Source organism: Empidonax traillii, unplaced genomic scaffold (genome assembly GCF_003031625.1).
Source record: "Empidonax traillii isolate 1590-97213 ecotype Southwest subspecies unplaced genomic scaffold, ASM303162v1 scaffold2194:size33287, whole genome shotgun sequence".
NCBI classification, from domain to species: Eukaryota; Metazoa; Chordata; class Aves; order Passeriformes; family Tyrannidae; genus Empidonax; species Empidonax traillii.
The window spans coordinates 20,031-33,287 of record NW_020957387.1 but is presented as its reverse complement, the minus strand read 5'-3'; the positions used below and the strand labels follow the sequence as shown (position 1 = coordinate 33,287).

Here is a 13,257-nt window from a genome sequence, read left to right as displayed (position 1 = left end):
GGGTGAATCAGGCAGGTTTTCCTTGGGACAGAAGTCTGGACCTTGTTGAGCTTCACAGTTTATCCACAGCCCTCCATTTTACTGTGAGCGCTTCTGATCAGAGGTATCCTCGTTGGGCAGTACAGAAGTGATGGGAGAAAACCTCCCCACGTGTCGATGATACACATACACTGTGTCTTATCCAGAGCTGTATGTCCTTATGACAACTCCTCACTGTGCCAGTAATCCCCTCAAAGGGATATCCTGGGACTGGTCCCAGCACTGCGGCTTTACTCGGCCTTTTGTCTGACAGGAATTCTCTCAGTCAAGACAGAGACGTAGAGTTTGAGCCAAGCGTATGTGACGCCCAGAGCACAGTATACAGAGGTCAGCAACAGAGGGACAAAAGGGAAGTGCCATTTCCAGGGGGTCAGCGGAAATATAATTTCACAGAAGATTTCCAAAGGCACAAGTTGGATGAGGTAGATTGTTTCAAGCCAGTTAAGGAGAGGCTTCTCTCTCCTGTCAGAGGAATTAAAGAAGAGGTAGTGTTAAAATACATGATGTTAACCAAATATAACTATTCTGTTTTTCAGCTATCACTGGTGGCCAGAGCAAACAATACCTATAAGTTCACAATAAGGCTTTAAATATCAATTTACACAGTTTCAGAAAAACAAAACAAAACCACAAACAAAAAAACAACCCCAAAAACCCCCAAACACCCCCAGCATGATAGCCAAGACTACAGCTAATTTCCTTATCACGTGGCTTTTACGCCAAGTTCCAAGATGCCTTGGAATCTAAGGAGAAACCTTATCAGCTGCTGTGTTTCACCTCACCTCCTTTCAGTGAACAACTGAACACACCTTCACACACACACATGTTCCACCAAAGTTGTTCTAAATCCAAAGACAGGAAGTGTTCCACTTACTTTAACTTCTTCCCCTAAGCTTTCTGTAAGGTGTACTGTGTAGCCAATCTCTCTGGCAAAGGACACTGGTAGTAGGGTTTTGACTGCAGGCAGCTTACAGGGAATTTCAAGTTCTGACAGGTATTTGATCATTTTGGCAAGTTAGGAATAAGAAACTTGCAAAAGTCCCATCTCTAGACAAAAACTAAGCTCCTACAGAGCTTTTTTAGTTAGAGCTCTTGAGACACAATCATCGAATTCTTAAATACTAAGGGGGAAAAAGCAGTCTGGCTCAAAGAAAAACCACCTAAAAAAACCAGCTGCCTGAAGTACTGAACACATGTTTACAGCCCTTTTGACATCCCTCATTACAGCTTGGTTTTGCCCTGAAAAATCTGGGAAACGGGCAAGTGGAGACTACAGGTGTTGAAAGGATAAACACTATCTTTGGCAAAGTAGGTAAGAGATCAATAGGCTGTAAAACTACACAGGATTATTTGGGCAATTACATGTTCTGGCAGCCAAATGTTTGCAGTTTCGTTGACAAATCAGTTTGTAAATGTATGTTATTTATAACCTGTCCCTTCCACACATTAAAATAATACTACTGTAAAAACCCCACAGTAGAATAAGATAAACAATCTCCAGATAACTCACTGTAATAAGTGCTCCAATACTGAATTAAATCCTCACAGGATACAGCATCACAACTCTGTGCTTTAAGACTGTATCAGGCAGATGGGGATCTACAGCCTGCTGGGACTAACTGGGCAGCTGTCACAACTCAAACATAACCAGGATGTGCTGTAATAATCCTAACTAAAGCACTGCCTCCTGAGAACTGCTGCAGCAGCATCTTTTGACTAGTAACACTTCAACCTGATACTTCAGCATCAGTTTTCTGTGCTGTTTGCCCCTCTTAAGACAAGACTGTTTCCAGTGCCAGAAGAAATATTGTTGTTCCTGGCATTGAACATTAAGTTTCTTTAATTACCTGAATAGAGATTTCAATGAAGAGAAGCTGTAAACAGTAAACAGCAGCATAAGCAGTATTTTAATTGGAAGTTCTGAAAAGCAAAGAACGTTGTGGAGTTTAAAAATTAATTATGAAAACCTTCTGCCATATGAATTGCAGTACCTTTAAATCCTACTAGTCACACTTGCATAGTCCAAATTTATTTTCTCCATACCTACATGTTTTACTACTTAGGATACTAAAAATAAGCATAGATGTTTACTACAGCAAATGCCAAGCATTTGCAGTACACTTACTTCAATTATCTATAAACATACTGAACACAATAATTATAATTACAATTTGTGATAGCACTGCAAATAACATTTCCCTATTCAAAAGCAATCACAAATCACTGGGAAGTGATTAAAGCAAAAATGACAGGCAAATCAACGCTATTGAGCTCTACGCTGCCCACAAGATAAAAATTAACTAATAGAGAAGGCAGAGGAAGTTTCTTATTTCTGAAGGCAGCAGCTTTCCTGCCACAAATAAGCAGCACTGTCAGACCAAAAGATTGGGAGTGCCTGGATTTGAACTCTCCCAGAAGGATGACAATTCAGTGTTACAGTGTTGTCATAGCCAGGATGGAATTTGAGAAAAGGAAAAAGGCTCTTGATTAACTGAAAAGGGAGGAGGGGAAGGAAGGAACAAACAGGTTTTGGTCACAAAGACACATCTGTTCCTACACTTACTGGTTTAACTGATGCTACTACATGATTTTTTTAATTTAAGCACAGTACTGGCAGCATAAGGAAGCAGTCAGCTGGCAAACAGCCTGCCAGGGCTGTAGTTTCAAAATGTCTTCATCAGTTTTGCCTGACATGGTTATGACAAGAGGAAGTTCCTGGAACTGTGGCAGAGCAAGGGATAACAAATACTGACTGACAACTTCTCATCTGTATTTCAACTTAAGGCCTATTGACTATGGTCTTTCTACAGCTTTTTAACCCAATGATTCTTTTCACTAGTTGGAGAGCTTGGGTTTATGGAAACAGGCTGACATACAGCCTCTCTGCAACTTTCAAGGTATTATATAAAATAATCCAAACCCGTTATCTGCATGACATCTCTGGAAAAAAACCCCAAAGCAGTAAGATGAAACCATAGAAAGAAAAACACTTTACCTGGTGGAGTGAACAACAATGGAAAAAGTGAGAAATGCCCTGTTGTTGTCAGAATCAAGTATATGCCAGCATCCTTTGCTCTCTGAATAGACAACAAGCTAAAAAATGACAAGAACTTGTTATGCTTTTGTCTTTTACTAAAGAAACTTAATTTCAGCAGAACGCTACACAATTCACAAGAGAATGAAGAACACCTCAAATAGCTTCATGGTACCCCAGTCCCTCCAAACGCTGGACCTGTGATGAAATCTGCTGCTTCCAAACTACATGGCATCAGAAATAAAAATACAGGAGCAAAATCATCCAGGAAACCCTCCCCCAGAAAACCACACACCCACTGAACAAAACTATCGGCAAGGCCCGACAGAAAACAAGAGCTTAAACATCATTAAATCTCTGAGGGAGGAAAATACAGCTTGCAGCAATATTGGTCAGGCAGTTTACGAACTACAGCCTACTTCTACCCTAGGCAGGCATAAAGTTCTTTTGGTAGAAACTGTGTATTGTTCTTGTCAAGCACAGAGCAGAAGATCCCTTTCCTCAGCTGGCTCCGGAACAATCTATCCAGCATTTTAGAATATGAACCACAGCACTTATCAAGGTTTGATCTGTGCCTGAAATTAATTTACTTTAAGTGCGCTATACTGTTACAGCTTAAGGCATTCTATAAACACGTTCATCTGCTGAAATATACTGAAAACAAAGCGAACCCCTTTGAGGATTCCTTGACTTATGGCTGCAGGTCCACTTTGGCCAACTACTATGTACAAAACTCACCTGAAAGGCAGAATAGCAAGGAGTATTGCTTTTTCATGCACGTGCCAGCCAAACATGAAGGAGCTCAGCGCACAAAGAACAAGGCACTGTAGAAAGCCTCTGGGCCCTTGAGGTTTAAACCAAAGACAGAAAACAGAGGGCTAGAAACAACAGGCAAAAACAGGACTTCAGTGAAAATTTGGTAATCCTGAACACAAGCTGTTGTCCAAAGAGATTTTTCAACGTTTATTAAAACACCACTGCACCCAGGTTGTGCTTGTGTGGCACAAGCATTATATAGCACTGGAGGAACCAGATCTATTTGGATGTATGAGTAGAGCCTGAAGGAATTCTGCTGAAATAGCAGGAGGGGAAACACAGCCAATTCCCTGCTATTTACATGCAAGAACTGTCTTTCAGTCTAAGCCACTACATTCATTTTATTGAAGTCACCACATAAAGGTGTTGAAACAAAGATTTCCCATTAAAGGCTAGTTACTCATTAAAGTGAAAAAGACTGTGTATCTGAGTAATTCCTTAGTGAACCTCTCATTCTGTGCTTGCCATGTTAAGAACACCACATTTACCTGGGGCTCATGCTGTTAGGAACATTGTAAGCTGCTCAAACAGCTCCATCAGGAACTCCACCCACATCAACTACCTTTGACGACAAAAGGTTACTTCTAGCTCAGCACACAGAGTGGTTTTGATCCAAGTTTGCTTTTAACACTCTTTTAATCACTGACAGGGGCTATAAATATAAGTTCATACTTGAAGAAAGTATTACCGTGTATCAAGAAAGATATTAAGTCCAAATTTATTCTAATAACTGGATTTGTTTTTTTTTTTTTTTAAAGAAAACATATTTGTTGCCCTAGAATTAAAATTCCTGCGAAGTGCACACTAATCAATTAAAACATACTAGGGACGAAACACACAAAGTTTCAAAAAATATGAGTTGTTCTTACCAATATAGCTATGAAAGTACAGATTAATGTTGCCAGTGGAGTCACTGAAGGGAGGACAGTGTGCTGAAATTCTTGAACCAGCCCTCCTGTCATGGAGGCTTTAGGGATTTTTGTGTGATCAAGAAAATTGCACTTTAAACCTAAAAACAAAACATAAAAAAGCACAAACTGATAAATGCCAATAAAGAAAAAGAAGTAGCTGAACTAAGTACATGTACAAGTCTTTTCTTTTTTTAAAGGATAGCAGAGGGAAGTGGTTGATCTCTGACCTCCTGCTGGGAACTTACACACTGCATTATGTGGACGATCATAAGATTTACAGCAATCTGAAAACATGATTTACTACATGCATTTCAAATGGTGCAGACTAAAATTCAGAGAGCTCTATCGGCAAACGGGCACCAAGCAGCAAGATCAGCACACTGACCAAGAATTGTTAGTGCTTTATCCATGGCATTGTACAAAGCCCAGAAGTTCGGGGCCCAGTAGGCATGGCAGAGGCCTCGCTTGAAAGGGAAAAGCCGTGAAATGACTTGAGGCAGCTGGCCCTACAGGAAACAGAAGGAAGAAATGACCTCTTTAGACAAGACATGGTATTTTTATAAGGCAGTTTTCTAACAGTTATGGGAAATAACATGTGAGAAAGGGGTTATTACCAATACTAGGAAGGGTCCCAAAGAAAGAGCAGAAACAAGACAGACAATCAGTCCCAGAAGAGTTACATGAAGAAAGCTGAAACTTCTCCACTTCAGGGATCCATCTACAAGAAACAAACAGATCACAAAAACAGTTACTGTGGGAAGTAGAAAGGGAGACAAAGCATTCCACACTGATAGGGAATTGATAGCACCTATCTAAAAGGGGCACACAGCCTTTTATGGCAATACATTCAGTTGCTTCCTTCAACAGTCAGTTGGCATTTATCTTATTCCACACTGCAGCTTCCGCATTCTACAATCCTTCTGTGTTTTCCAAATTTACCTTCCCTGTTCAAATGAGAAGTATCAGGCATGTTTCAGAGCTAAAAAGTGGAGAGAAACTCAAAGAAGGACTTTGAAATGGCTTCTGATGCTATCTAGTTCTTTCATATCCATAACAGTTCTTACGGCCTCCAAGTGCCACCTGCAGTTGGTTCATGCTGGTTCTTCTTAAGAAAGAACTTAACAGAGAACTCAAAGTAACAGGAATTGTACAGAAACAAATATATTTCAAAGGCCTTGCAAGATTCTATCAATTCTATCAACTCAAGAACTTCTGTTTGACACACAGCCATTTTGTTCCAATTGCATCTGCATGTCTGGAGTGTTCCCTTAGTTCCACTGATTACCCAATCCCCCAAAGCCAGTAAGGAAAACCCCATCTTACCTGCATTATTTGCAGTAAAACAATAGGATCGTAACAAATAAATGCCATATGCTGGGGCCACGTACAAGTAGATGTGTTTGAAATGCAGAAGAACAGCAAAAAGAAGGGCGCCCTCCAAATACCTTTTCTAAAAGAAAAACAAAACCCAGCTCTTTTTCCCGTACTCTGTACTAATTTTAATGGTCCTCTGTTGTACTCTTATGGTGATGGGATAGTTATTACAGGCATTAAAAAATAAAAAGTATTTACTTCAAACTACAAACTCAGTAGCATTATGCACAAAAGGTATGGAGAAGGAAACTATCGTGTCCCACCATACTTGGACAACTGGGACAGGCTTCCCCTCCCCACAGCCTCAGAAGTATGTTTTCTAAAGACTGGTGATTTGGAAGAAGATGGCAAGAAACGGTGCCACATTGCTCAGCTATAACACAGAATTTAGTTTTCTCAGTGGGGACTGCAATGCTGCAGCATCAGCAAGCAATTATGGTGAGTTTCAAGTTCTCCTCCTCCCTTCGAAACTCAACAAACAACTAGACATCCGGCTTCACACACCTCCACATCAAGCCACTACTACTGCCTTCAACATGGGCAGCAGCTCAATGAAGTGAATTAATGCACCTAAAACACACATGGCAACGAATAGAGAGTCACTTGAGTTTACCTGACACAGACGAGCAACAGAAAGAAGCATCAGCCCAAACAGAAAGCCATTGTACTGGAAGTGAATATCTGAATGTGAGTCAAGAAAGGAATAAAGCAAAGTTCTTCACTATTTTGTTTTCTGGGGAAGACTCAAAGTTCCGAACAATAAATTCAAATTAAAATGGCATTTAAATCAAGAAAGCAACCTTAAATTCACACCACACTAAGTCATTATCTAACATTACCCGTTAGTAGTCTTAGACACAAAATCTAACGCTAGCACATTACCTTGATGAAATGAAACACAACAATCTACATATGTATTATGCAACTTATATAAGACAAACCAAAACCAGGCTAAATCTCCACTTAAATTTTTAAGCACTAGGGTTACCAAACAAGTCGTATTTCTCAAGAAAGGAGCCTATGCAGCAGTTGGAGAAAATGTTGAGAAGATATTTAATTGGTGAAATAGATACCAGTTGATGAGCAAGCTTTAGGTAATGGCCATGTGTTAGAAAAACAAATTAGAAGTTTAGGGCTTGGCTCTCAGACCTGGAGGAGGAAGTTAACGAAGTCTGGAGGATAAATTTTTTGTTGAGAACTGAACACTAAGAATGCAGAATTTATAAATCACAAAGACATGTTATGTAACCCAGAGATGCCCTGAGAGAAAGATAATAAAAATACTGAAAATGTGAACTAATTAGCATGAGAAGTAAGAAATCAATAACCAGTAGAAAACATTAATTAATGAGGAGAACTATGTAATTTGTAAGTCAATGAACATTAATTCTTTTGTTTGCCAAAGTGTATAAATGGTCAAAAGTTTTGATAACTGATATACATGTTTCATGGAGTTATCCCCATGTACCTCAACACTGAATAAAGTAATGTCAACTTTTTAACCTAACAAACTGGTTGATTTCCCAGTTTCCAATGACAGTTCCTGGCAACCAGCAGAAGCAGGTTGCCCAGAGCAGCTGTGGATTCCTCATCCCTGGAAGTGTTCCAGGCCAGGTTGGATGAGGCTTTGAGCAACCTGGTCTAGTGGAAAGTGTCCCTGCCCGTGGCAGGGGCATTGAAAATAGATGATCTTTAAGGTCCCTTCCAACCCAACCCAACTCTATGATTTGATTCTATATCTTCTTTTAGAAAGCCTTCGTAATACCCATATAACATTAGCCAATCGAATACAGTCTGAACTTAAAGCGCTTGGAAGATTTTCCTTGCCATGGGACAAACTTGGACTCATACCCAGAAAATAGAGCCTGTCTGCTAATACTTCTGTAGGCAGGCAGGGGAGGAGCACTTAACAGGAACAGGCACGTTGCTACCAGACTGGTTGGTTCTCCTGCAGTTCTGGCAAATCAGACCAAGAACTGACTAATTTTCATTTTGCCAAATAAGAATTCTAAGAAAAACATGGAGTTATTTAACTAACCTCAGAAACAAAAACAGTAGTGCTCTTTGCTGTGATAATAATAATAATATGGATTTGTACCACACACTGTAACAGGTTTCTAAATAAACCAAACAAAATCCCATAAACAATCCATAATGGTTTGAAAGGATACGATCCACAATTAACAACCCAAAATTCCACAAGAGCAGAACAGCAAGAATAAATGTTGGTTTTTCCAGGATATCCTTTGCAGCTCGTTTTCCATTTACACATTTGCAGCACCTGAACAAAGGCAGAAGAAACAGAAGTTTTAATCCAAACAGACAACAAAAGCATTGTTGGTTTTAAGAGCTGAATGGTGCACTTAATCTGAAGTTAGCCCCTTTGTTAGGATGGAAGACAATAAAATTCTTGCTAAATTCATCCAGGGCAGTGTCATGAATGAAGTTTAGTAAAAGAAGGATTTTCAATTTCAAAGCTGTAGATGTTAACTAACTTAGCCTCAGGTTCAAGTCCTGTATTCACTAAGTGTAAAGCTGTCACAGCCTGCTCGCCATCATGGATGAACAATGTATTGCAATATCTGGAGACAACATACCAAGTTGTATTTAAGGCTGGACATTATTCTCTTCCGTCCCCCCTCCCTCAATATTATGAGTTATCTCTGTCGGTTAAAAATCTTATTACTTCTCAGTGTGAAGCAATACGGTTCATATTATTTTTGAAGCCAAAGTTAGGTCAGATTAAAAAGTTACAGATGATTTGTGTTGAAATATTATTGTAGAGCCATTTTAAGAAAGCCAGCTCATCCACGGAATCATGAAATGGTTTGAGTTGGAAGAGACCTTTCAAGGTCATACAGTCCAACCCCCCTGCCACGGGCAAAGACACTTTCCACTAGACTAGGTTGCTCAAAGCCCTGTCCAATCTGGCCTTGAATTTTTCCAGGCATAGGACATCTATCATCTCTCTTGGCAAAATCATCCTGTGCAGACATCAGCCCTGAGCCTTCAGCCCCACATTCATACATCTGTGAGCCAAAACAACAAGAAGAAAAAAGTCACAATGCAAAGCTAGCCCATTTCAAATTAAGAAGGTAAATAAAAGGGCTTAGGCAGTGCTCCAGTCAGAGAATTTTCTACCCAGATTCTGACTGACAGAATAAAACTAGGGAAGACTGTTACAGCCAAATCATTAAGGTAGGCAACATAGTTCGCAAAACATCCTCCACTCTACTCTTTAGGTATTAGATAAATACTTTTTCACAAAGTCAGAGCACACTAAAAGTATCCAATCCTACTATTTTCCTATTAGACTTGGAATAATCAGTTTATCATCAAAAATACCAAAAACACTGGAGCAACTTTGCATATTCGATACTGGCATTTTGTGACAAATCTCCTTTATGCTTCTACTCTGGAGGAACACAGTAGCAAGAAAAATAATAAGAAAAAAAAAGCCTCTTCTGAGCACACAAGCTGTCCTGCAAGTCCTACAAAATCAACCAAGTGACAGAAACAAAATCAACTATTAGAACAAAACCAACTATATTAGAAAGAAGTTCTTTACAGAGAGGGTGATCAGGTATTGGAATGGCCTGCCCAGAGAGGTGGTGGATTCACCATTCCTGAAGGTTTTTAAGATGAAGTTGGATGTGGCACTGAGTGCCATGATCTAGCAATCACAGTGGGGTTGGATCAAGGGTTGGACTTGATCTTGGAGGTCTCTTCCAACCCAGTTAATTCCATGATTCTAACTAGAACACATGAAACAGCAGCTGATGTTTGACTGTGTGCAAACCTTCCACATGAACAGAAAGTGCATCTCCAAGAACAAAACATTAGATTGTGTTTAGCACTGTATTCCAAATTTCTCCGTGAACAGGTTAAAGGAACTTTGATATTTCCATGCATTTACAAGCTCATTCGTACAAGCAGTTATTTGTTGTGGCTACAGAAAAAGCCCACATATTAAGGACTACCCACTGTCCCTAAAATTAGAATGTTAAGACTTACTCATGAACTGCATATATGAAGAGGATATCTGTAAAAATGACAGAAAACCTTTGGAAGAAGACAGTTGCGTGACTGGTGTAATTCAGGTTTTCAATAACTAACATCTGGGGGTCGAAGTACTTGGCCACGTGCGAGAGTGCATATTCAAACCAGGCAAAAAACGGTGGATAATCCAGGGTCCATTCCGAAGTTGCCTAATGACAAAAGAAGATTAAATAGTTTTAAGACAACCCATGCTCTTTGCAGTCCTTCAGGTACACGTGGCCACAGCAAATCAGCCGATGCATTTTACCTCAGTAGCCTCTATTTAACAGAAACTACTCCACAGTAAGTAGCCAGCTCTGTGGTGCTGAGCACGATTTCAGCTGTTTTTTTGCAGTACTGGTAGAGAGACAGGACACCTCCTCATTAGGAGGAAAAGATTAAACAGCATTTTATGTATCTGCACCTAACCAATATATAACTGTCTGTTCTTTATAAATTGACTTACAGTAATAAGGCCAATATTAAAAAATCTCAATAAAATAGCCCACAGCGAATACTGGTCTACATTAGAGTAAGCACCAACACAATCAGCCTTGCTACAGTCTCAAAATTACTCATTCATTAATATGACCTTATCAAGATCAAATGGGATTATGTGATCTTTTCCTATAAGGACAGCTGTTATGCTCTGAACAATCCTTGGCTGTGGGAATAGGAGAGGAAGAAGGAGGAACAGAGCAGGTTGGGATAAGGTATATAGTTTTTAGTGTGCATCTTCTCAAATGCTTATCTCATGCTGATAAAAGGCATCCTATCCTCTGGCACTGGACACATGTTGGCATCACAAAAATGTGTTTTACAATACTGGATTAGCTTTATGAAGTTCTGACCTGCACAAATAATTTACTCCCGGATACATTGACCCCAGATGCTTAAGTACAGGAGTATCAAAGACTGTGATATGTATCCCTATACTTCAGGAGATACTATAAGATAGATTAAACCCAATTATATAGGCTGATCTATCACAAACTTAAAGGCGTTTCATCTAGACAGAAATCAAAAATCACTACCAGTGCACGAGCAAAGGCTCAAAACTTTATTAAAGTGATTGATTTCATAACATACATATGTATAAGCCCCTTTGTATTCTTTATTCTTATATCTGTGTATCATCAAAGACAAGAGCAAAGAGAGCAGCAATTTAAGACTATAATGCAACTTGCTCCTGTGCTGCACAGCCTAATAACCCATGTACCTTAACTGCTCTTGCCATTCTGCCTTCTTAAGTACTTGCAGCATCCCAAAACAACTCTCATTTTTTAACTAAACGCTACACAGAGTCAGCAAATCGTGACTGGCATGTTTTTGTCCCACTGCATGACACCCACCAACCACCCCTTCCAGCATGCACAGAGTCTGACACCCCCAAGTGCTATAATTCATACACAGCTAAAAGAACCCCAAACATACTTACCTCGTAGTACCACTGAGAGAGGGGCAAGTTGTGGGTGATGGCAAGCCAGTTCCTATGCACTTCAAAATCTGTGGAATAACTACAGAACGGGTTATATTAAATGTCACATATGTTCACTTAAAGGAGAAACACTTCAGAGTACATCACCACAGGCAGATAAGAAGGAAGTCTCTCTACTGATGAGCTCTAGGGCACAACTATGGTCAAGTAACTGAAACAGCAGCAAAGATGCTGCATGAACTTTGTGCCAAGGATACAGGAGAGAATCCTTGAATGGTTTGTGTTGGAAGGGAGCTGAAGGATCATCTAGTTCCAACTCCCCTACCATGGGCAGGGAACCTTCCACTGGATCAGGTTGCTCAAAGCCCCATCCAACCCGGTCCCGAACACTTCCAGGGATGGGGCAGCCACAGCTTCTCCGGGCAAACCGTGCCAGTGCCTCACCACCCTCACAAGGAAGAATATTTCCTTAACATCTAACTTCCTTCTCAAATCTTCATTCGCGAAGCCTAGCCATGACGATGAAGTGTCTCCTCTTTTAATTCAGAATCGTCCCCCCTTGTCCCATCGCTATCTGACCGCGTACAAAAAGTCACTCGTGCAGCTGGCCGCAGGGGCAAGAATTATTTACAGCTCGGCCTTTTCGGGCAATTCGAAGCGAAAGCTCCAGGTTTTAAACCGGTGGCGGTTTTACACCGCGAACAACAGCCGGCCGGGAGGGGCTGGAAGGGCTCCCCCCCCGCCCAAAAAAAAAAAAAAAAAAAAAAAAAAAAAAAAAAAAAAAAAAAAAAAAAAAAAAAAAAAAAAAAAAAAAAAAAAAAAGCAAAGCCGCGCCACGCCGCGGGGCCACACGAGCACACGAGGCGACCGCGGCCACCACCCCGAAGGGGTTCGGGGCAGCCCAGCGCCGCCCGCTCCCGCGCCCATTCCCATGCCCATGCCCATGCCCATGCCCGCTCCTTACTAGGCGGGGATCAGGAGAGCCTTGAGGAAGGACACGCCGAGCGCCAGCGCTCGGAACCAGCCGCGCCCGCCCGCCGCCATGCCGAGCCCGCCCCGCGCCCGCGCAGTGCCGCTCCCGACGCCGCTGCCGAAGGGCACTGCGCGGGCGCGGGGCGGGCTCGGCATGGCGGCGGGGGGGGTTGTGTATGTGTGTGTGTGAGGAGTTGAAAGGGGCACCTTGCTGTTAAAACTTCTCAGGTGGGGGGGGTGTGTGTGTGTGTGCAACTCCTTGAACAGTGCGAGAACGCTCCGGCAGCAGCTTTCCCTTAACAGCGGGTGATGCGCGACTGGGTGGGTGCGGGACCTGCAGTGGGGCTGGGCGGTTGGCTCTGGATGTTGCGGGGTTGACTGGCTGTGGGACCACCTGTGGAGCTGGGCATGGAGTTGGGTGATGTGGGGCCACCCAGCCTTCAGTGGGCTGAAGCGGCTTCCAATTACGCCAGCTTAGCTCTGCTCCAGGGAGGTGCCATCTGGAACCAGTGTCACTCGTGTTTGAGTTTTTCTGTTCCTCCCGAAGCCTGGCTTCACTCATGTCTTTATACTGGTTGGAAATTTTGCATCTATCCACATAAAGAAGAGAGACAATTTGCATCTCTCTATGTATT

The 13,257-nt window shown here is 41.5% G+C and overlaps 1 protein-coding gene across 2 annotated transcripts; it reads right to left on the bottom strand.

Annotated features, from left to right (window-relative positions):
• Positions 1-6: 6 nt before the first annotated feature.
• On the bottom strand, positions 7-12,698 carry ALG8 (ALG8 alpha-1,3-glucosyltransferase). Of its 2 annotated transcripts, XR_003574075.1 has the most exons (14): positions 12,615-12,698; positions 11,651-11,729; positions 10,189-10,382; positions 8,346-8,455; positions 6,788-6,855; positions 6,124-6,250; positions 5,415-5,518; positions 5,186-5,306; positions 4,759-4,898; positions 3,812-3,951; positions 3,035-3,132; positions 2,651-2,760; positions 1,887-1,959; positions 485-501 (listed from the first exon to the last, which is right to left on the bottom strand). XR_003574075.1 is itself a non-coding variant. In XM_027909525.1 (13 exons), the coding sequence occupies exons 1-13, from the start codon at positions 12,692-12,694 to the stop codon at positions 270-272; spliced, it is 1,566 nt and encodes a 521-aa protein (XP_027765326.1). In that variant the 5' UTR covers positions 12,695-12,698; the 3' UTR covers positions 7-269. The 2 variants fall into 2 exon arrangements, 1 of the variants encoding a protein (XP_027765326.1); XM_027909525.1 differs by lacking the exon at positions 2,651-2,760 and having other exon boundaries at positions 7-501.
• Between the last annotated feature and the right edge of the window lie 559 nt (positions 12,699-13,257).